The sequence below is a fragment of the Amblyomma maculatum genome, chromosome 1 (assembly GCF_055883805.1).
Source record: "Amblyomma maculatum isolate TAMU_Amacu chromosome 1, ASM5588380v1, whole genome shotgun sequence".
Classification (NCBI taxonomy): Eukaryota; Metazoa; Arthropoda; class Arachnida; order Ixodida; family Ixodidae; genus Amblyomma; species Amblyomma maculatum.
Window position 1 is genome coordinate 407030961 of NC_139344.1, and position 25461 is coordinate 407056421.

At 43.3% G+C, this 25461-nt stretch overlaps 1 protein-coding gene across 1 annotated transcript in view; it reads right to left on the reverse strand.

Annotated features, from left to right (window-relative positions):
* LOC146208823 (protein 5NUC-like) overlaps window positions 1–22895 on the reverse strand; it is a 79697-nt gene extending 56802 nt beyond the window's left edge. Inside the window, exon 1 of the mRNA XM_084596200.1 lies at window positions 22497–22895. Within this exon, the coding sequence (XP_084452326.1) occupies window positions 22497–22691 (195 nt within the window). The 5' untranslated portion in view covers window positions 22692–22895. The remainder of the gene's footprint in view (window positions 1–22496) is intronic.
* Window positions 22896–25461: the final 2566 nt, after the last annotated feature.

Consider the following 25461-nt stretch of genomic DNA (forward strand, 5'->3'; position numbering starts at 1 on the left):
CCTTCTCCCTGATGTACCTTGCGTTCCTTGATATCGGACATCATTTCATAGGCTTCTTTTCCTTCTGGATATCTTAGAAACGAAGCCTAAATGACCATTGCGAGAACAAAATATTTAATAAGACATTTCAAATTATCATTCTTTTGTACCTGTCCTGTCTTATATTTAAACAAAAACAATGTAATTGAGCTAAATTTACTGCATATTAAAGCGCAATAGGTTTTATTTGTCAGAAAAGAACGCCCAAATTCATGCCTAAAAAGCTTATTTTGCAGTTTTTTTTTTGTGTGTGCGACTAGGTTGTCTTATGGTTCGGCGAATAAAGGTTGCAACTATGGCGTGATTTGTTTTTGTTTTCGCCGAAAACAAGTTGAGATGTTTGTCACAGTGAGCAATATGTCACGACGTTTTAGAAGAATAAAAAAAAAAAAATATGGTTGAGAACAAAGTCTGCACGAATTTACGTGCAATGAACGACCGATATATAGGCGGCACTCGGTGCGACTGCAACGTGCCCAGCCCGGGTTTTTGTGCTGCTTTAACTCGCATTAATGCCGCATTTTCCTGCTCATACAGCCGTGTTTCTGTGGTTGTTTTATGAAGCTTGGGGTGTTTGCGCCCCGTGCACTATCGTTTACATAGTGTTGCGCTATAGAAAACCTGCGGCATCATAATTTCCGATTCCGGCGCATATTATGAGTGGAGGGGGGTATTTTGATATAATTTAAATATTATATTAGTCAGAATATTTTTGGTGCATATTGCAAAAATGTTTACCGATGCGCTCGCTTTCACTGAAATCAGTCAGACAGAAAGAAGGATAACATGAATCCATTTATGTTCTCTATAGAATAGAGGTATAGTGGCCTCTGATAGACTGAGTTCATTCCTTGTAGTGAGCAAGAAAAACTGCAGGCAGAGAAAACAACCATAAAATGACGTGTAGAAACCGGCGGCTTCCCTAGTCTAGCGCTCATGTACTGGTTTATTGTAGCATACTGTTAAAGGTTTGGTAAAATACTGGTAAAATCACATGTGGGCAGACAAAAAAATCCAAGCGACAGTAACTGTCAAAGTTTCCACAGTGTGTGCGAAGCAGCACATGAAATTGGCAATCGAAGTGTTGCTTATCTCCTCCTTGGTTTGTCGATTACCCGTTTTTAAAAAAAATTACCATCGCCAGTGTCATTAATTTTATGCTCTCGCCATGGCCGGCGTCAGCCATCTACTTCCCCACCTTTAAGCCAGCTATTTTGAAACATCAGGCAGGAATTGTTCGGACGTTCCTTGCCCATTTCCTGACATCCTGAACTTTAATTCGCGCGAGACTATTGCTATTGAAGAACAAACGAAAGTTTATTGCCGAATATTGAAAAAAAAAAACGTGATTCTACATAGGGCTGACCAGAAGAGCAGTTCCGATCTCTCAAGTGTATGATACCCTAACACCTTCTTTCCCCTCTCATGCTTCTCTGACCGCATTTTCATCCAGTACGTCGGCTCAGTTCTGCCTGTAAATAGAACCTAAGTTTACGCATACAGGCGGAATACGAATAATGATTTGGTTTTAATAATTACCCTCTATTGATGGTATAGTACAGCAGTATTTTAGGTCGCCTACTGGGCAGGCTAGAACGTTTTTCGAATGTTTCGACTGAAGCATAAATATATCCGTTGCCAGGAAATGCAACTTATTTGAGATACTGAGATGAACTTTGAGGCCTTGTAATAAGAGTGCTCGTTTGCCCCCCCCCCCCCCTCCAACCCCCCCTCCCCCCCGCTTCGAGTTGCAGCGCATAAAAGGGGAGTAGGTCACGTGGTGATTCGTGCACCATTTAGTGTCCTGCCTTAATTGACGCCGCTGATTAAAGGCGTGCCCAAACTGCGTGCTTTTTAGAAACGATGCACTAGGCCGGAAATTTTTGGCACGATCTCGTCCGCAATAATTAAGTTTGAAGAATTCTAAAGCCCACTGAAAAAAGGAGGTGAATCAGCTTCTGTAAATGCCTGCAAAGCGCTCTGTTGAAGGAAACTTTCTGCAGTTCCCTGTATGGGGCGGCGGCGTCTTCATTTGGCAGGACATGTATCCGACGTGTATGCCCGCCAGGCGAGAGAAAAGGAGGCTTGCAGCGACCGACGATCCCCTTCCCTTTTTCTCGCCGCCCATTCGAGACGCTTTGTTTATCCTTTGAGAGGAACAGCCACGTCAGCCTCCGTCGACGCGGCCTGCGCTTTGTCTGCGGTTTTGCTCCTCTTACGCTGGCGGGCAGCATAGGGCGCAAGCGCTGTTTCGGTGGCTGCTGGGCGCAAAACGCTATTTCGGGCCCAGCACAGACTGCTTCCTTCCATCCTATCCCAGCTTCCTCCCATTTCTCACTGTAGCTCTCTCCCAGAAGAGGTGGCTGACAGAATTCAAAGAATCTGCACCGCCGGATTAATATGGCTACTACGTTCACTCAGAACCAGTCGAAAAAAAATATACTGCGGAACCGTGCCCAAAGCACGACAAAATATTTTGCACTGTTGTCATAACATCAAACTTTTCTGTAGTTGTGCAGTACTTTTTTAGAGCTCTGTAGTGTTTTCTCTAGTTCTTTTCTGTAGTAAGTAGTTCTGTCTCACTTTTGTGTGACATTTAGAGAAGATTCCGATGTCCCTACTTAAACACCGCACAGAAATTATGTTGTAAAAAAAAAGGAAAAGAAGGGTAGTCGTTTTTTTCTTCTAAATGGTAATTTACGATCAAGAATAGTGGAAAATAAATTGGTTCGAGTTATCGATATTTCCGCGCTGATGAAATCTCTTTTGTGGATTGCAAATCGGCAAACAAATAAATTTATTCTGAGTAATGGCGGATTAATATATTTGCGCGCCCTGTTGTGAGTATTACTTCTTATATGTTACTTATATTACTATATTACTTCCTACATATTATTGCTTCTTATATATTACATATATTACTATATTACTTCCTATATATTACTGTAATACGTACGTATATTTCTGTACAGTTTATCCTCTCTAACTATTATAGAACAGCAAGCGTATCCAGCATGAAAGCCAGCCTCAGTCTGCCATCTCTCGCATCTCGTCGCAAAACACTTCGTCTTTGTCTTTTTTATAAAATATTTCACCATTCTCACCTGCGCGAAGAACGTATTTCACCCCCACAGTACGTTTCAGCCCGGATGGATCACGCCCACAAAGTTGGAGTACCATTCTGCAGAACAAAAACCTACTTTCACTCCTTTTTACCCCGTACATCCGACGAGTGGAATCACCTTCCCGCTTCACTGGCACTAACTAATAACCACCGTTTATTTCAAGAATGCCTCAGCTAAAAATGTATAACCAGCAACGTTTTGTAAACCTATGCTCATATTGTTATGTTTTGCTTTTTATTACATTGTATAACCACTCCCCCTGTAATGCCGTATGGCCCTGAGGGTGTTTTAAATAAATAAATAAATAAATAAATAAATAAATAAATAAATAAATAAATAAATAAATAAATAAATAAATAAATAAATAAATAAAATAAATAAATAAATAAATAAAAATAAAATATCCTAGTCGAAGCACTCATTCTTGAGAATACGTCCTTTAACTTAGGTTAAATCTTAGAAGATTGCCAATTCAACTGTTACGTTACATTGATGTGCTTTGGAAAACAAATACATGACAGAATTTATACCGACTGCAACTTTAGGTCAAGTTCGGTTCCGAGGTTTAACGTCCCAAAGCGACTCAGGCTGTGAGAGACGCCGCACGTAGTGGAGGACTCCGGAAATTTCAACCACCTGGGGTTCTTTAACGTGCACTGACATCGCACAGCACACGGGCGCCTTGCTTTTCGCCTCCGTCGAAAAGCGGTACCGCAGCCGGGATTCGAGCCCGCATCCTTGGACACAGTTCAGTTCAGTCGTTCAGTCGTGTCCGACTCTTCGTGATCCTATGGACCATGTCACGCCACGCTTTCCGGTCTCTCACTATCTTCCTAACATCACATAACTTCATCTGCAGTGCCTCGAGGATGCCATCTAACCATCGCGTTCGCTGCCTACCCCTTCTCCGGCAACCCTCAACCTTTCCCAACATCAAATCTTTCTCCAGCGACTCCTCCCTTCTCATCATCATGTCGCAGACTGACAAGAAAAGGACAAGAAAAGCATCAGCACGCGCAGAGATAGGCTAAATGTTAATGTTATGGTGGACACAGACACGACTGCAATTTGCACCATAACATTAACATTTAGCCTATCTCTGCGCGTGCTGATGCTTTTCTCGTCCTTTTCTTGTCAGTCTGCGCATTTTTGCAAGCTACGCCCACATAACATTCGTCATTGTGGCTCTACACTTTATTTCAGCGATTTGTAGTCTGACCTTCATTTATTTTAACGTCGGCCATAGGTGCTTCCGACATGATGTTTTTAAACGGTAGCCTATTTAGCTTTCTCAAACATTATGTAACCAGTACCTTCCACGGAAACTGCATATTTTAAAACTCAAGTGATATATTTCAACATCAGCCTGTTTTTTTTAAGCGCGACTGTGGCTGACATGGTAGACATTACGGTGGGGTGCCAAGATTTTTAAACTTAGTTCAACCTTCGATTAGACCAGTACTAAGCAATTAGGCAACTACTAATGGCACTGCTGCCTCAGGCCAGTTTTCTTGTGTTGGCACAGAACCGATAGCACTGCGACCCTCTATTTTTTTGGCACTGTTTCTTTTTTTCATTGTGGGTACAAGCAGACAAACATCACATCTCCTTGGGGCTGACCGAAGGTGAATGGTCTTCAAAAATTTAGAAACGAGCAAAAAAAAAGGTACATGAACCAAACGATTTAAGAATGAACACACAGGAGATATTAGGAATAAAGAACAAAGACCAATATAGCACGAGTGGCCCCAAAACAGCTTAGTTTGTTTCGCGTGCAAATATCTGAAACAAAAGAGTGTCTAGTTTCGGAAATAGGGAACCTGCTACGAGCGATTTGCGTTGATAGGGAAGAGATTGCTATATTTTCTCGGGCCGTTCTCGAAGCCGGCAAGCAGCGAAGAACCAACGACGAAGTAGCTTGCTCTTGGTTCAAGTGTCCTTGCCGGCCCATTGCCGCTGTGCTCTCTAATTCAAGATCCGGGTGTAACGTTTGAAGGTTTCACTGAGGCACGGCTCACCACTGATTCTGAAGGCTCTGAGGACACAAAATTCATTAGTCGATTCCTTCTTTGATCCTGCCGCGTACAACTATAGCGTGTTGGGTTGTTCATCTCCTTTCTTTTGCAGGGCTTCCCCTCTTGCTTTTATTCTTCCAATTTTATGTGTGGGGTGCTTATTCCGCGAGAACAGGCAAACGCTGATGCGTCTCCTCACCTTGCACGGCATCCCTTCCTTCTGGCCGAGCGTATAAGGCAGATTACTACTTTGAGCAGTTCTCTGCCTGGTTTCGTGAGGGCGAACCTGTTGAGATGTGAAAGCCATGCTTCCCGCATATCTTTGTGGATATTATGCACTCTTAGAGCGACGAGACTTGCCTTTGGCGCGTAGTTTAGTAGCTCAGTGCCGCCTTGTATTTTTTAGTGATAAGCGTCTACAACTTTTCAATTTCTGTTCTAGAGAGGGTAAGGAATGCGATACTATGAAAGCTCGCACTAAACGTAAAGTGTCCCTTTCTTTCATGCCATGACGTTTTTAATGCGAAAGCATTACTTCGCTATGTTCACAGATTTCAGTCCGCTGACAGCATCCACAGGCCGCGTCCGCACTCCGCGTCCGCAAAATCGTGTCCGCAGCAGTTGTGAGTAATTGAGAAGTGGTAGAGGTTAATGAGTGGTGTGAATCGATAGAGGGTGACATAAGGTTATGTCCGAAAAATAATTAAGCCAATAAGTTAATTAGGTAATTAATTAGATGCAAAAACGTAAAAGTAAAGGCAAAAATCGTCTCATTAGCCATGGCTTACCGCCCGATTTGAATGTATCAAATACTAAAATGGGTATATAAATGAGTCAATTAAGGTGACGTCAAGGATGTGACATCACGCAACCTGAAGTCGAGCCAAAAAAGGGCATAGGAAGGCATTGGCGCGCAATTTGAAAGTACCGAAGACTAAAGTAGGTAATTAAGGCAGTTAATTAGGGTGACCCATGTTTAGGCAACAGCGCAAAAGGACAGAGACAAGTGGAAGGAGGTACACAACGACGACGCGGAGGTTGTACCTCCTTCCACTTGTCTCTGTCCTTTTGCGCTGTTGCCTAAACATGGATGATCACCAACTAGCCCAAACCTCCGCTCTGCTACAATTAGGGTGATGTCAAGGGCGTGACGTCACGCAATCGAAAGTAGTGCCGAAAACGGTCATAGGAAGGGAGTGACGCGCAATTTGAAAGTACCAAGGACTAAATTGGGTAAACAAGAAGTGAATTAAGCAACTAGAAGCAACCAAAAGCAACCAACAGCAGCATCTGCGTTTTCGCATTACTAAAATGCAGATTCTACAGTGCTCTTTAATTTTTCTGATACGGTGTATCATATTAGAGATTTGCTCATCGGACGTGGAAAACCTCTTCACAGTAGTGATGTGCTGTCGCTCATGTGAGATATACTGCGTTTGGACTTTTATCTCCCTCAGTTTCTGGAATGGACGGTTGTCTGGCAACGCGATTTTCTGAGCTAGTGGTGCCTTCAGATTCTTCACCATTAGCAAGTCGGACTTTTCCTGCTCCTACTGGCGGTCTCTTTTTTTGGCATACCGGTCCACTATATAGGCTGCTGTTTGAAGACGATTCTCGATCTCTGCGTCTTATGGAATTGCACCAGACAGTGATATGTTTATTACACAATGTGTGCTTGATGTCCGCGATTTCGGAGAGAAAGCCTGGTAGGTTTTTCTTAACCAGATTAGACAAGATGGTGACAGTACCGCCTCTGGCGGGGTTCTTCTATGGCCCAGAGTGATGAGTTCCGTTTTAATTCTGCCGAAGTTTAAGTGGGTTGCTTGGCTGGTAAGACCGGGTACCTCCCTTGATAACTATGGAGGGTGCCATAACCCCCTTCGTGTTAGGTTCAACAGTGTATAGCCTGACAGCGCGAAATGGGAAGCACTATTCGAAATTTGTGCTTGCGGAAAATAGCATTGCCCTTGCTTAGACCCACTGAAATATATCCCGCTCTAGAAATACGGCTCGAATGTGATAACAATGAGGTCGAATTCTGAAGGGTACTAAGTTTCAAAATAGGACGAGACGCCGAAGTGATCCACACAAGATAAACGGCTAGGTGCAATTTTTTTTTGCAACGATTGGTGTAAATACAAGTGAAAAAGAAGAGGACAACCAAGAAACAACAAGTAAAAGAAATATTATCTACTTCTATCTAAACCATTTTTTTTCGCTGACTATAGAGTGGGTTGTTTGCTGACGGAATGTTCCCTTTTGGCAGTATGGAATGCTTCAACAGTGTCTCTTGCCCTGTGACCTTGGTGGGAAAGAATATAGAAGTTTGCATCCGGTGAGGTTTGCGGGGTTTACCTTGTCCGCTTTTTTAACGCACATGATCCGCATGGTGGCTGCTCGTGATCACGCCGACTTCGTATTTCATGCGCCAGACAACTCCTCAGCATAATTTGTCGTGCGCTAGAAAACAAGGCGAGAAAAGTAAACGCGAGTGCGCGTAAGCATGTAATATCAGACGCCTGAAGCAGGTGGTGGGCTGTAGGCAAAATGTGGTGTACGCGAGCACTTTATAAGGCTGTGCTGGGCACGTCAGTCAGATGGTTTGCTCTATCAGCACTTTTAAACTGGCACAGATTCACACCATGCATATCATGTGGGCAAACACAAATTAACACCATAAGCCCTCTGAAGCCCACCTACAGCCAATGTTTGGCCCAGCTACCGAGCACTGTTGCTTAGATTAATTTCTTTCCTATTGTAGCACCTAATGATGTATTTGTTGTTCTCCCATTTAATCCTGCTGAGTGATGACAGAAACCCAATAATGCGTAAAATGAACCGAAAATAATCGTTGAAGTCTGAATTGTCAGAAAAGAATTGTAGAGTGTTTAGAACGTGGAAATGATTTACGTATTATCGCATTCGTAGAAGACTATATGCTTGTAACCCACGATCGCTTTCCCTTGAGGATTGTTTTTTAATATAAGGCGTCTCAAAAGTGACAAAGAAAGAGTGCTGGGAAACTGAAAATAAACTGGAACCGCGTGTCTATTTAGATTTCTTATTGGTTTTTGAGTCGATTAGTCTACCCATTAGCTTAAGGAAAGAGACACTATGCATTGTGCAGAATTGCCTAATTCTATAAAATTTTCAAGGATGGCATCAGCCCGTTAAACTAAACCAGCTTAAGCCGAGCTTTAACGTAAGCAGAATACAAGCTTTAGAGTTGGAGTTATAAAACCCATCAATTTGGGCATCATCCTGCAACAAACAATTTTCTTTGACTGCTGGTGTGTAACCGGTTAATGTGGCTCTGGAGAGCTGGTTTTTTTGTGGTAGTGCCCGCTACAAACATTAGGAAAGGCACTCAATGAATAGGTGAACACTGAATGAAAGTAACATTATTGGTATCACACCTCACACAAAGAAACGCAGTAGTACATTCTGATATTATTGAATTAGGTGCGCCTTACATAAACAAGTGGAACACTCATGTTTCCCTGAATAATTTACACCATAATATATTGGAGAACGAACATATGAAGTGGGTGTGTTGTATTGCTTTTAACGGCACGTTGGCGTTCTTTTTTATATGGTCAATAAAGCAATATGTAACGGTTCCATCTCGTGCGAAGCACATTAGAATTTTGTTCACTTTATTTACAAAGTATAATTTTATTTATAAAATAAATAGTTTCCTTAGAAAGTTTGCTCATATTTAAAAGCTAAAAGCTAAAAACAAGAAACTCAATACGGCCATTTTATTACAAAATCTCCGTTCGATAAAAAAGAACCTAGCCATTATAAAACAGTGTAAACGTTTCTTATTTCGTGGTTTAAGCTACGTGTTACATAACAAAATGTGGTTTACCACTGCCTCGTCTCCGCATGTATCACAAAGGGGCTTGTATTCTTTGCCTGCATTAAAACTGTGTTAGGTATATGCACCCTATGCGAAGACAGAAGTCATACACACACGAAGATCGCTTCATGGAAGTGGCTGAGTGCACTGAGAAGTTGGCGGATTTCCAGATATTTTGAGCGGTGCTGTGATGTATGTTCTTACAGCATAATGGATCAGCTACTTTAGAAACAAGAAAGAGAGAGGGTGGAAACAAGAATAAGTGATAAGAAATAGCATGCACATAAATATGTTTTCAAAACAGGGCATTCATAAAACGAACCTGGAATTGAATAAATGTTTGCGTTTTGAAACAAAATTAAATGAGGTCCACTCGACCTTTTTTTTGTACAACTAATGCAAATATCTTTTGCATGGTGTAATAGGCACAAGGAGGCAAATAATTCCAAAGTATACGAACGCAAAGAAAGGTAATAATGGTATAATTATTCACGGTGGAGAAATCGTTATTGGTTTGGCTTGGTTTGGTTTCAAGGGTTTGCAACTCAGGCTATGAGAGACGCCGTAGTGGAGGACTCCGGAAATTTCGACCAGCTAGGGTTCTTTAACGTGCACTGACATCGCACAGCACACGGGCGCCTTGCTTTTTGCCTTCATGAAGAAGCGGCTGCCGAGGTCGGGATTTGACCCCGCACCTTGGGAACAGTAGTCGGAAGCCGTAACCTCTGCGCCACCCCGGCGGGGTAATTGGTATCCATTATTTACGTAATTGGTACCTATTAGATGCCTTACAGTAGTTCAGCAACAGCCTGTAGTTTTTGGGCTTCTTCTAGAGGCGCCAGTCGACGCTGACCGAACGGCTTCCAACGGGAGTGCGATTATAATAATTCAAGTAAAGCAATGCTGTCATTGGACGACTACTCATTGAACTGATAACGTGTTTGGGTTCTTTTCTGATGTTATCGCAGCCCACTCCCTTTTGAAGACTGCATCTCGTTCAACTGACAGCCTCGATGGCCGGGGTTGTGCTCGAACCTAGCTGGCATAGAATCAGCAGCCAAGCGCTTGGCGCACATATGCTTTAGCGCGTTCAAAACCTTCTGTAAAGTAGGCGCAATCTTCATAGCACTCTGGCGCACAATGATCCCAGCACATGCGGACTTGCTTGTTCGCGCGGCAGCCAGTGTTTACTTGCCTGTGGCGAACGTTCTCGGTCGCGGCCACTGTCGCCGTTAATACGCACACCCCACAGTACAAAATAAGTTGCCGCGCCAGATCTCTCTAGCGTATACACCAAATAAAGCTGAAGAAAGGAAATTAAATCATCATGAGAACACTATAGATGGCCGGAAATTGCTCTTGAATCCAATGTTCCGTGCGCCTGACCACCCCTTCACGTCAACAGCAAAAGGTGGCCTGTACAAATCGCTCGATTATTGGGTATAGGTCGCCTGTAGGGTCTCTTATCTTGGCAATTTCATTGCGAAAAATTACGCTGCGTTGAGATCAGAAACATTACATTAGAGTTCAGAACAGCAATAAGAATATAAAGACAAAGTTCTTTCTCGATCCGTCAACATACAAAAATCGCCAAAGTTGCCCTCCCTCCTAATGCTGGTGTCATTTTTCTCTTCTAAAGCAGATCGAAAAGTTGCCGATCGGCCAGGCGCCACAGTAACTCTTCTTCATTTGAGGAGCCCTATCCTGGATTGCGATTCCTCGGCATCGTCGGCGTGTATGTCGAAATAGTATATCCGTGTAATATGGAGTGAGCGCTCCTTGCAAGAAATGGCCGGTAATAGCAGAACGAAGCTCTGCCTGTCATTTGCTATAGCTAGCAGATGACAAAGTGAAGAGATGGATATCTGCGCACATATTTGGAGGAGGGAACTGGTACCTTAGTAACTAAGAAGATATCGCGAAAACGGTACTGCCACGGTAAGAACATGGAGAGATCTAGCGTGGAAAAAAGATTGCTATGAGGAGGGCTGAAGAGGCATCCGGAGGCCTTTGATGCGATAATTCTAAGGGTGACTGTCATGAAAAGCAGGATGTTTTGGCGAGAGCGGGGGAACGTTCAATAGAAGGCCAAGAGTAAAGTGCGGAGGAAAGGACATAATTTGAGAGCGGGCAGGGTAGCGGTAGAGAGCGTCAGGGTAGCGGGGTAGCGGTTACTCCTACCGTTTGCCCGTTCATGTTGCACCGCTGCTATGTAATGTGCCGCGGTGAAGTATGATCGCGCAGGAACAAGTGCATCCATGTAGCCTGTACGTCCCTGTAGATGATGTCAACGACGAACGACGGCGCTGCGGGCAAGTTCCAAGCCACCGCGTTCTTATAATAATCAAGAATTAGGAAAGTAGTGTCTGTGGTAGGGCGGGGTAAATAAGACATGGGGCAAAATCAGACCTCTGGTCTAGCGCCATTTAAGCCACTCTGATAAGATTATAACGCTTTATAAACTGCACGGAGGTGCCGCTTGATGTCCGTTTAATATCGGTCGGAAACCACTCAAATACTGAGAAAGGACACTGCCGGAAAAAAAAATCCCCAAATGAACCTCGGTGATTGGGTGTGTCGCAAAAAGGTGCAGAGTTTCGGAGATCTGCAGTTTTATTTTTGAGTCATAGTAGAAAGCAGCTTCAAGCTATTACGACATAATACGCATTTATTTCGTAATTATATCTAATAAGTTAACTGTGCAGAAAATGGCGATAAAAGTGGGTAAGTAGGACCCTAGGTAAGCGGCAAAATGTCGTAGCCAGTCACTAAGAAGAAGTGTCTATAATTTTCGACCGTACATGGCTTGTTCCTGAGTTGCCTCCATTTTGAGCAATTTTCCACAATAGTGTGCATGTGCAAAAGAAAAACGATTAGTGTTGCTTGTAGCTATATTCCTTCGAGATATGCTGAGATAAACACTTTGGGAGGATAATAAATATATAAAAGAACATAGCTGAGAAGCTTAGCTCAAATTTCGATTCAGCAAGTGTTGAAATCTTACACGACAGTCTCACATGTGTAAGCTCTAGACACATTTTGGATTGCGCTGGTTTCGTTTAGAGCTCGGCAGATATAATAAAGTACGGTCTTTGCACGTTAATTGTGCTGTATTGCTGGTAGTATGTTCGTGACAGCTGTTCATTAAAGAGTAATTAGTTGGCTGCTATTGAACAAATAACTTATGGTTTTGTGTTTCAAGCCAAATCTTGTAAAATGGTAGTTTTCAAATTTCTGACATCAACATTATCATTCATGATATCGGAACTGATAACATGCGATGAAACGTTCCCCTACTACGGTCAACAACGCATTTCATGGCGAGAAGATGCATTTCAATGCAAAAAAAAAAAAAAAAAACTGCCGATGAGTCGAACATTTGGTGATGCGAAACTTGACAATCAGCTCATTGCTTCATCTATAATGTTTTACTATGTGCTGAGAAAGAATTTGGCCGGTGTATGTATGTATGTATGTATGTATGTATGTATGTATGTATGTATGTATGTATGTATGTATGTATGTATGTATGTATGTATGTATGTATGTATGTATGTATGTATGTATGTATGTATGTATGTATGTATGTATGTATGTATGTATGTATGTATGTATGTATGTATGTATGTATGTATGTATGTATGTATGTATGTATGTATGTATGTATGTATGTATGTATGTATGTATGTATGTATGTATGTATGTATGTATGTATGTATGTATGTATGTATGTATGTATGTATACATACTTATATATAGACATGGTTTGCTTGCTACTAATGGGACAGAGTTAAATTCAAACATCAAACAGGATGTCACACATCTTTCCTGATTATCTATTTTATTCTAACAACAGTTTCGGACGGTGGGCCGTCCTTCTTCAGGGTAGAATTGAGAAAATATATATGAATAGCTTGGCTCCAATTTCATATGCCGAAGTATTTTAATCATCTGCCGCTTTTTTTTTTTTTTTGAAATGTGCATCTCCCCGCCTTGAAGTGCGGCTACATTTCAGGCGCCATTGGTTGTAGTAAGGGATCGTTTTGACCGTATATTTTCCCGTTCGGTATCCCGAACGATAATGTTAATTCCAGAAATTTGCAAACTATCATTTTAAACGATTTGGCTTGGAAAGAAAACGAGAAGTAAATTATTCAATAGCAGCAAACTAATTACCCTTTAATAATCAGCTATCGCGAACATACTATCTGCCATACCGCACGTTAACCGTGCGAATACCGTACTGTCTTATCTCTGCCGAGCTCTAAAAGAAGCCAGCGCAGTTCAAAACATTTCGTTCAGCTTATATAGGACACATTGTCACACAAGGTTTGAAAACGCTGTTTATGTTAGCATTATCTCAATGTTGGTCTGCTAAGTCAATCAGTCATATTACACAAAACTGGAAGACTAAAGTTGGAAGACTAACGGAAAACTAACAAAGACGTTTAGAAATCCGCACGATCACAATAAAGAGTACCAAGTAAGTGCATGATTGCTAGACTCGATTCATTAGCATCGTTGTGATTATTAGTAATTACTCTGCAATGTTGTTTAACAACACTACACATTATCGAATCCCGACAAGATGAATGCTCTGAGCACTACTTATTAACCGACCTGCCATATTCGCATGAGTGATGATGAAGAATTCCCGGACATATCTTTCCTTGAAAAAAAAAAGTCTGCACTTTCAGGCAACCCAGGTTGCGCGCGAAGAAGAAATATTTTGAGCTTTTTTCGCCCGTTCATGCCAAGAGCACCGGCCATATCGCGGAGGTGTTCCTAGTCTTGGCAGCGCGAGACCCACACGTTCCCGCTATTTTTAACGAATGCAGCGGCTTTAACTAGTTGGTTGTTCGTCATAAACTAGAAAAAAAAAAAAACAGCACAGAACATAAAACGGTGACAGGAAGCGGAGCAAGTTTCCAGCCACCTGCAAAAGCCTTAGTGACCGGCGAAAAGGTACAGGTACAAGCAGTACGAATGGGAACACGGGAGACCGTGACTATGTGGCCTCAATGTTATGTTGGCGATTCTCATACTATTGCATGCCGGCTCACTTTTCGATATCGTTTCGCGATGTTTGCTCCAGAAAGAGTTGAGAAGGGCACATTACTTGTTTTATCCGCATACTAATTTTAAACCTGCAGGCGTTGTAGTGCGAAGATCGATGCCTTGCTTTTGTTGCTTGCACACACTGTTTATGTCTTGCGCAAATGAACACTCTTCGGTCACAACAGGCGGCATATCAACAACAGCGACAATGAGCAAGCTAACTAATCAAAAGCACAACTGAAAGGTGTCCGAGAAAGGAGAAAGCTTGGTGGCTGTGTACTTGCGTTCGAAAAGGAGGCTATTTACAAGTATTCGGCAATAAAGCTCTTCGTGAAAATCACGAAGGATTCAGCTGTAAGGTATAAATTAAACCGACGTGAAACATGTGAAACTGTGCGATCTGTTATTTTGAAAAGAGTGATAAATCTGGAAATTTCAAGTTTGTCCACCTGTGGTGCCGTTATAATTTTAACGAGATAGATTTAAAGGTCTCGTTAGCGAGAAAATCTGGAGTCGGCATTGAAGTTTTTAGCGAAAATTCAGGGACATGGCGCTGGCTGGTGATAGCAGGCAGGATAAATGTGTGAGCACTGGTTAGTGGATAGTCCGTGCGATTTAACGAGACCAGATGATATCAGAAATATAGGAAGAACTGCGAACCCGGGTTGCACATTCGATGTGGAAATGTGGAATAAGAATCAATCTTTTTTTGCTATTGGATGCCGAGTGAGGCACTCTATAGTCCTTGGCTATATGCGGACACGTTCATACGGCTTGGTGAAAACCGGGGTTTATACATCGGGTGGTAGCCTATACGCTATCGCGTCATATCCTTAAATGCCCTTCTGTTAACTAAATGTACTTTCTAATTTTTTCCTTTTTACGACTCCCGATTATTTGGCTATTTCGCACTTGTTCCCCGCTCCTTTCGCTTTCATATCACGAAATAACACACCAGACACAGACGTCTGCTCCATTTATTCAACGTAACGAATCTCGGCGCCTTAGGTGAGATAATGCTTTAAATTCACTTGGAGACGTGCATACAGTCAGGCACCGCCTTATTATTACGCAGCACGCTTCGGAGGTTAAAAAGTTATCTCGTGTTGCGTAGTCAAAACATGATCTTTCGGGTTCGTGTTCAAGTGCACCAGTGGCACATGGTGACATTTGTGCGCGTATAAATATAGCGTATCACTCTTTAGATAGGGCGTGATAACAGCTAATTACCGATGCATATGCTCAGTAATGCAATGACTTGAACTAACGTTCTTTCTCAGTTATCTGGTACGCTATAGGGCCCAAACGAACGATGTATGAAAGACATCCCATGCCTCGTACAAGTCCTTTAGTGGATGTGTCGACCGGGAAGCTAGTGAAGAAGCCCACAATGTGGACTTGCTCTTTGAGGTCGCTGTAGACTTGACTCCGTAGCCAATCCCTGCGAAGACTTTGATCCATATAAGAGGGCTTCACGTCACTAAAGGGTTCAGTGCACCATCATCCACGGTGGTGAAGGCCACAGGAACAGTTAACAGCGTAGGCGGAAACGCTAACCCTGGACTGCGAACGCAGAAGGTCAGCTCGAGAGGTCGCACAGAAACGGAATGATTAGATTTGGCATTCCAACAGCTGAGCCACCTGTTTATTATGACATCGTTTATCAGCAGCATTTAAGTACACCAGCTGCTGAAACACGCAGTGTCACAGACGTAACATTTGACTGACACACGATTTCGCACGACTTCGCACGATTTCACACTATTTCTCACTACGTAAGCCCTTACATTTTCCACACGGTACCAACACTCGGCCCAAGGTTTGTGCTGCCTGGAAGAAGTCTCGGGCAGACTGGTGAATGGTAGCGTTGGGATCCTGGCGAAACCTTTAACGCTACGCCGTCCCAAATTTGAAGGTGAAAGCTACGTGTACCCGGAATAGCGTGTCCTGTATGCCGCCCTATTGTAAGTGACAAAGGGCAACCTGGGGCCAAATATCAGATAGTTTGTTGAATGGCTGTGTAAGGATCCCGAGAGAGCCTCTAACGCTATTGAAAGTTTAGATTACCTGTATTGCCATGGGGTTCGTAGAGACCACTCTAGAATAACAGGGGCGGACATCATCTACCCGCGTGAGGGTCTGTCTGCAATACCAATCGACCAATTTGGTACTTCCCATCATGTTGTTCATCTATGTGTGCATAGTCGGACACCGGGGTGCTGATATCGGCTGCCTAATTCTCACCTGTCGCGCTCACCAAAGATGTCATGAGCCATGCATAACCGCACATGTTCACGCCAATATTAGGAATGGGGGAAATAAATCTAGATATAAAGAGAAACAAGAACTACATATACTACTTAAGCGTGAGCAAAGCACGATTCCTTTTCCTCTCATCTCATCTAGCTACTGTGACGACCTCATGGAACATTTTTATTGGCATTTTCATTCAGAGCTAGCAATATGTGCAGCAATTAGAGAACACATCTTTCTTCATTTCTCCTGCCACAGATCATCTTTAATACAGTCAAGGACAGGAAAATGAGTGCTATTGGAGAAGGATTACATGTGGAAAGCAAAGTGTGCTCTGTGCCAGTGCATAATTACCTAACTCCAATAAATTATTTGTCTCAGTATGCCGCAAAATCAAATTTCACATTACAGAGTATAATAACTATCAGGCAGTTTTTCTGGTTGGTTTTTCATGTCCAAAACAAAGCACACATCTTACGTTTGGCTTAGGTTTCATGCAAAAATAGTATCACTATTGACAACATACTTTCCTCTTTTTTGTACTGGCCAGTAGCTCCTCGAGTGGCAGTCGTTTTTCTCTGTGTTTCAGTGTGTGTGCTTGTGAGTAATTCCTAATTGCTTTTTTTTCATGTGCCTGTTTTTCTCCGACGGCCTAGCTCTAGATAATTAACTGTATTGCGAATTAGATGACGACAAATTTGCCCAGTCAGATATGTTTTTACGTCCGCTACCCACTCAAAATAGAGAATACATCTGTTCCGGGGAGGTATTGACTGTAAAGACGGACCACACAATAGGTGAATTTCACTACCCGTTGCTCTGCACCACAGCGATGCCCTCTGGTAGCTGTACAACTCTAGTGTGTGTTGGTGTGTGCCCGATGGCATCGCACACTCACTAAGTCCGCCTTTATTCGGTTTGAAACAACGAGTCTCCCTCGTTTATGCATTGCATGGTCGTCTCGCAGGTGGAAAATACTTGGTTCAATTTCCATCCTCGTGCAAATTACCCAAATGTCGCGATCACCTCGCATATTTTCATCTGGTCAGAGGGACCTGCTTGAAAACTCTGACATCAATCTGAAGGTTTTGGCCTATTGCTTCATATTCTAGTTCAATGGAAATTTTTCGCTCGCGGTAAACGACGAAGCCGGATTTCCTGCGACACAGGACACAAAACACCACCGCATCAAAGTTCATACGCGATAAATAAGACTTATGCGACGAGGTATGCACTTTTATTGTTTGTATGCTGCATGTTTATACAAAGTGCGATGACTTAGAGACAACCGTGGTGATCAAATATATTTATATGTGTCCTTTCTATCCATTACAAGTTATTCTCTCGTTTTCTTGCCTGACCGCCTTAAACATACTTTCTTTGCTCCGCAAATATTTATTTTATCTTCATTCTTGGTCTCTATGTGCTCTCACGACATTTCCAACGTGTCATAGCTCCTGTATCTGTGTAATTGTTTCTCTATGGTATGCTATGCTTTCTTATCAAGGTTTTTGTTTCGTATCCACCCTTATGCAGTGTTCTTGCAGAAAAGCACGTTCGAAATCAACTCTAGGAGAGAAGAAAACGCATGGCGCTGGTGTTTCGTTGTGCACTGTTGAGTCATTTTCTCCGGTGTGTTTGTAAGTCCTCGCGCTGCTTTTACAGCTGTCACAATGCGTACTTCGCGCTTTGCGACGCAACAAGCGCGACCCAATTTCTGAACTCCCGGTCCCACAAGTCGCGACGCACTTGGGAAAGCTGGGACAGCGCAAAAACCACTGACGACATGTGTGCACGAGGATCCGGGACAGCTGCTCCGTGCAGGCATGGGAGCGATGGAAGGACCCAGCGCAAAAACAAAACGCAGCGAATTCACTGCGCCGTCAGGTGAAACCCTTTGAGAGTTGAGGAAAAAAACAAGAACGTCAGAAGAAAGTTCGCTCGGTTGCGAGTCAGCCATGCAATTGAGACGCCAACGCTTCAATTGCTGGCACGGCAGGGCTTTTCCAGAGCTGTAGGCGGAAGCACTGAGCAGCTAGAAGGCACAGAGGTCAAAAAAGAAAAGTCGACACGTGCTCTTGCTTTCAAGGTTTGCGCAACGTAGGCGCTAAGAGGCAGCTATGTCTCGTGACAAACAAGTCACAGAAACAAAGACAAATCATCCTGTCGAAGCGTTGGATAGCCATGCGAGGTATCCCCCATGCCCTTGCTATTTTCTTTCCATCTAATAGACTGACAGCCAGTTAGTACACAGCGGTCAACGCTTGGCAATAAAAGTTAGGACGATGCCACTCTGGATGTCCCACAGGGTTCACTTAAGGGGCTCGATCCGTTAGTGGCTTGATTATACTTTAGTATAATAATAACATTGCGCGCTATGCTCTTTGCCCATCCACTGGGCTACAATATTCAAGAAATTATTTATTAATAATACGATTATGTTTCGTTCAGATAATTAGCAAAATGACCAGTCATATGCATGCCTATAAAATAAAGCAGAAATGCAACAACCTTAGTTCAAAATAGAACTAAATTTCAATTCCTAGTGCTCTTTTGTGCCTCCACCCCACCTTTTGTTTTTATTGAGAGAGATTTGAAGTTTTCAATGCGGTGTCTGAAGGGCCAGAAACCTAAATTGAATAGGGCATAATTTTAGACCTTTACCTGTAGTTTTGACTACAGCAGCTTTTATAGCGCCGGTTAGGTACATTCTCTGATTTTGATGCGGTGACGCTGTGTGAGGGCCTAGGCAAGGAATGTGAGGAACATAAAAAAAAAAAGGAAAATAGATGCATTCAACAACAACGTTCGTTGCTGGCGGGCATTTTCAAACCGGGAGCTATGAGGTCCTCAAGATACCTGGCGTTACTGCGAGCAGATGCGCCATATATGCAGTGTTATGCGGTGTTACAGTGTTCATCGGGATGTGTTTGCAGAACATGCATGAGTGTGACAGATACTGCGCCTTTCCCTTCCTGTGAACCAATTATTTATTTTTTAATACAATGAAGTGGAGTGGGAATACATTATTAGAGGTTAGTTCAACGCAGACTAATGTGTGAAGTATAAATATGGAAAGAAAAGAATTTCATGTCTCTTCGCACGGACAGCATTCAAAAACGTAGGAGTAAACTGTAGAAATTAATCTTACGAGTGTCTCCCCATAAACCAAACAGAAAATTAAAATAACCTTACTGATATTGTTATTACTACAAGTGCGTTCTTTTCCGTGGCTAATGCTCCCTTAAACAGCCCATTTCGTGCTAGGTTCACTTTTATTAGCATTACTAATTATTGTCTTGCGGCCTTACATATGCTGTTTTTTTTTTTTTTATCTGGCACTAGTAATGTATTTGATTTTTGGCATAAAACAACACATAATGGGTAAAAAAGGCCTGTAATTCAGAACTTCCCATCAATTCAAATTTAGGCAACGAAGTAGCTATCCTCACCAGCACTGTAGCTTTAAAGGCATGAATGATCGCACCTTATTCGTATGCGAGTTTGTCTCTAGCGCTACTGCGCCAGCCAGCCAGCGTTGCATCCTTCTCTATTCTAGATAGCGGCATCTTATTTATGGTACCTGCTTTTTTTTAGTTCGGTTCGTTCATTCTTCAACACTGATGCGATTGTTTTACAAACTTTCGGAATGCGCATACGATTGCATGTCGTCATTAAACGGCAGACAGCATAGGTTATAAAGAGTGCAGTGCGATGCAAAGTATAACAAAATTGAAATCATGCGTGTTACATTCGAGGATCGTCTCTATGTCTCTTCAATGCCTGTGATCAAATGGAGTTACAAGAAGCGCAGTCAGTCCTTCATGAACAAATTTCGTAAAACACATTTCTGAACGCATGTTCACGCTAACTGCTGGTGGTGGCGAGCAGAACGTTGTTTTCCCCGAAGAAATACAGAACGTTGTAGGAGGAAATGTCATTCCGCTTTATACGAGTGCACGGATTAATGTGCACTTTATCTGGCTTCCCCAACGCTATGATACGTTCTTTTTATCGCGGTGGACACCGACTCAGCGTCATGCTGTGCCAACTTCAACGACAGCAGCCAAGTTTTGCGATCCGCTTACAGTAAATATCCCGTATATTTCTGTCTATAGTCCGCGCACGACACATTTTTAAATGATGAAAGTTTACGTGTTGCGAAGTGCAAAAAATTGAACGTTTTAACTTTACATGCTAAAAAGTCTACCATGTCTCCAAAATTTAGAAAGAAGTGCCCCAGCCGTACCTGTGATGATGACAAATGGGATAGCAAAATCATCTTCGATATGCAATGTAATGCTGGTCGCGGTGACCGGATTTGATTGCTTAGATTTTGTGCGCACGTGAGCCCGTCCACGATGAATAGTATACCACGCAAGGTGAACAAGGGAAAAAAAATTAGGAATGCACACGTGAGAATATCTGCCTGTCGAGAACTTTAATGCCTCAAAACGGAAAGATGTGCAATCACGACGAAAAGAATTTCGAATATCCACCGTTGTTCTGCTTTCCTTCTTAAACGCAGTACGCAAAAGCATGGTTAGAACCTGACACAAACAATAAATAATATAGCCACTACAAAGAGCGTGGACTAGTCGCTCAGGCAGCTGATAAGCTCGGCCTGTAACTATTAGCCAAATAAAAGTCGTATACTACGACTACTCAGAAATGAATGAAGCTAATATCTAACAAAACTGCAATCAAGGAAGGTATTAACCACAAACTTCACCTGATTCACCACTTGGCCTTCTGCATTTCCAGTTCACTATCGTTTCTGAAAACAATGGTATTTGCACATGTCTCGGCCATGGCAGACCTAATCGTTAATGCTTGAATGATATCTTTCTCTTATTACCGTTTTGCGTGCGGGTAGGGTTGAAGTCCTTACGAACAAAAGCCTGAAACCTTTGTAACGCAAATTGCCCCATTTTTGCTCCCCCTCTCTTAGTTCCTGCATCTGCCTGCGTGACACACGCAGTGTATTCCGCGCCACACTCATCAAAGCGGATTCTCGCGCTTGATGGTACAACGATGAACCCTGAGGGCTTCATGTTATAGGCCCTCAGAATGGGCGATATATGCTCAGGAGTCCAGAACTTTGTCTCATTTTATGAGACAAATATAATGGCACGAAGTCATGATTAGGCAGGCGGTTAAATAATTATTGGCAAGCGAGCGCAAAGCACTACGGGCGAACGCTCGCTAGAAAATCGAGAAAAGTTTCCGGTGGTGTTGGTTGGGCACGCAAGCCTATATTATGAAAGTGGTCGCATTAATTAGTACCAGAAAGTGCGGGCCGTCTAAGTAATTGTTTTGGCACGAAGCGTGCCAGCAATAATTCCTTACGTGAAACATTAATTAAACTTCCCCATGACGAGCACCGACGAAGGTATAGTGTCTTTGCTCGTGCCGTTTGGAAATTGCAGGATCTATTAGAACAGCCCACATGTCCGTCTGCATGCACTTCCGTTGATAGATTGCGCGGGGAATCAGATGTCAATCGCGCACGTGTTGTATTTTACTGCGAGAGGAAAAGCGACAGCAGACGACGGACAAGGATGAGGCGGACACACACATGTGCTCATGTGTGTGTCCGCCTCATCCTTGTCCGTTGTCTGCTAGCGTTCTCCCTTGACAATGATTAACCAACTCGCAGAGCAACTTATCTTGGTTATATTTTACTTTCTTTATAGTTTACTCTTAAGCAGGCCTTGTTCTTGCGCTCCTAAACATAATGTGGTTGTCTCGAAAACCGCATGTGTTGGACGCAAGGCGCCTTTTATTTTAACTTGACTCCGCATGGTTCCAACTAAAATGCACGACAGTTGTCACTGGGCCCACTAATCCGCAGGTTGCATAAAACACAGCGAGGCATCTCCCCGTCGGCTCTGGAGCCCGATTTAGATCTTAGTACGGCGCGCGTTTAAGACGTGTCAGAGAAGAACGGCCGCTTCCCAAGCCCAAACACAAGCGCGGCGCTTCCTCCTCTTCATTAAAGGGGAGAGGACGTCCCGCCAGCCGATGTGGGCTTCTCCGGTTCAGGACGGCGCGGGGAAAGCGCACGCACGTGTGACACGGTGCGCGTAGTAGTGTGCCTCTGGGCGAACAATGCAGGAATGGGATAAATCAGAGTGTACGCACCAGGTAGAGCTGTCTCGCGGCGCCTCCCACACATCGCGCCTCGGTGCCCGGCCTACATCGCGCGCCGTAAGGATCCGTCGGGTCGAAGTGAGAGTGCAGGTCGTTGATGTGCAGGATGGTCAGGTCAAAGGGCTCAGAGGTTGCGATCACACATGACAGTAGAAGTATCGTCCAGTTCAGAAGCATCGCGACCATCACTGGAAGGGACACCGTCCGCAGCACTTTCGATCAACAAAACGGGCCGGAATGGCAGATCACTCAAGACGACCACGCAGTCAGTCAGCTTGTAGGAACACCCATTCAAGTGACGGCGTGGCGTGGGCACCAAGAAGGGAGGGGCACTCTTGTCTCTCTTGCGGCTCGTAACGGTCGTCTGATGAGCGCCTCCTCACCCGGTAAGGACGATGTGCCAAAGGCGAGGGAGTCAGCCTGGGAGTGCTGTTTTGCGAAACGACTTGCTAGTGCCGCCCCCTCGAGAGGGTCGCGGAAAGCGTCGGCCGCTGGAATTCTGATCAAGCCCGAGACGCGGGCGTCGAGGTCACGCCACGAGCGCTGCTCGAGCGCATTTACCCCGCGGCAACACGGATGGGCTGCATCATATGGCAGATGTGCATACTTTGAAGCGAAAACGGCGACGGTGTTCATATGCACAGCATCAACTTAGTCTAGCCAACAGTGGCACTAGCTATATTGCTAACATCTCATAACCATCCGTTAGTTTCCGCCAGAAATGTATCGCCTACTGATCTGGCAACGTTCACCTACTGAAATAATTAAAGTAAGCTGACGCCACTATGATCGCAGCAAATAGGCCTTCTGGAACATTTGTAATGCTAGCTTGTTCAAGATTTCAAAAATATTGAAGTCAAAAAGGCTGCAACTCTTTTTAAGCGCTGACTTTTCGTGTTTGGTTTATATGTGCCGTCGTTCGCGGTAGTACTACTATAATGCGACCTCCACACCTAGGTACGGAGGACGTCAATGAGCGGAGTTATATGCTAGTAAAATAAAAAGAATTGTTTTGGTCCGAATACAATAAGAATAAGAGGGGGATGGCACGGCCCCTCCTTTTACTAGAGATGGCTATGTTCAAGTGGCCTGTATTGTTGAAAAACTGCATGATTGCAAGCGTATAGAATATATGGGGATGAATCAAATACAAAACAACTCTGATTTTTTTCATTTAATCAGATCCAAAGCTACTCTTCTTCCAAAGTCAACACAAAAACCTAATTCCGAATCAATCCTTTAAAGGGACAGAACACTGGAATTTAGGCATCAAATGTTTTTTCAGCGCAATGGAAAGATTGATGTCTAAAGTGTCCGGCCATAGCGGTTTTGCTAGAAACGCTGTAGAAAATTTTTACCGATAATTTTTCCATCAGTTCATGCGCCCGTTTTTATGTAATCCGATGTTGGAAACCATGAGCAGCGACCGCGATGACGTCTGGTGTTCGAAAAAAAAAGACGTCCGGAAAACAAATATAAATGTCACCCACCAAACAGCAATTGGACAGTTTCAGTGTAGAGTTGCATCCATTTGAGTTTCCACATTCATCATCATCATCACCATCATTTATTATTCCTTTGAAAATCCCTCTCAAAGACATTACATAAGGGGAGAGGGGAGACAACTGTGAGAAAGGGTCATGCGTTAGCATAAAAACAAAGGAAAAGAATACAAAATGCAAAGCTGACACGGCACAGCACCGTACGTCTCGTCGACGAGTTTCCGTGGAATCTATCTCCGCTTTATGCGAAGAATTAAAAACACTGTGGCGCCGTCTAGTGACAAAAGCTGCAGGCATACCATTACCGATGTGAAAGGAGCAGTAGTTTTTATTTAGGGGCGCGCTGGAGAGAGCCCAAAATATATGACAAGCACTTTCAGAAGAAACGAAACAGTATGCAATTATGAAAGTCAGTTGTATATGCTTGAGATGTGGTCACGTGGGATACTACGGTTATACTAACAGCGTTTCTGCAGAAGATGTAGCTTCAGTTGTTTTTATTTGCTTTTCAATGGCAAATTCAAATTTTAAAGCCTCGTTTCTTTGACATTGTAGTGCTCGATCTGGGTTACATAAGCAAGATCTTGTCAATTCTATAATAATCTCATAACATGCTTTGGCCAGAGTTCTGTCCTTCAATATTCATGGCTATAGGTGCACAGGCTGCAATTAGTAGGAATTGCCTAATACCTTACACTAACGTTCGGTGGTCCTTCGAGAATGTGATAAACGAGCGCAATGGTTACGATCTGTCTGTGCACACATCTACGCATTGAGGTCTTCATTTATTCGGCCATTAAATCAAACCAGAAAAATTATATAGATATCCTTCGGCCAGCCTGGTTTAGAATGTATTTCAGTTCACGGGTTCTATTCTGCATACACGCGAAATGTATTCAATCACACTGTTCTTAATAGAGATAATAATATATCTTACAGCAAAAAAAAAAAAATAAAAAAAATTATTTTCACTTTATTACCGACATTAATAAAACACGTTCTCTCGTCTGCACAGAGCAATAGATAGAGACTGTAATTTCACTATATACGCAAAAAGGACTAGAAAATTTTTTGTCATTCTACTTCTACCAACTTGCTTACGATTGCTACATAATAATAATAATTTGTTCAGAGGAAGTGAAAAGACAAAATACCTGCAACACTTTGTTGTATGGGCACCTGAACCGCTCCTTAAGGGAAGAGAGGGTGGTGGGAGAGAAAGTGGACAGGGAGAAAGAAGGGGCCGTATTGGAGGGCTACAGAGTAATTTCGACCACCTGGGAATCTTTAACGTGCGCTGACGTCCGGGGCACATGGCCGCCTTGCTCTTGTCTGCATGGATACGCGGCCGCCGCCGCTAATATCGGAACCGAGTTCCCCCGGGTTAGTAGTCGAGTGTCCATGTGACTGACTGCTAAGAGAGCGTCCTTTAGATTTTCATGCTGCGAGAAAGC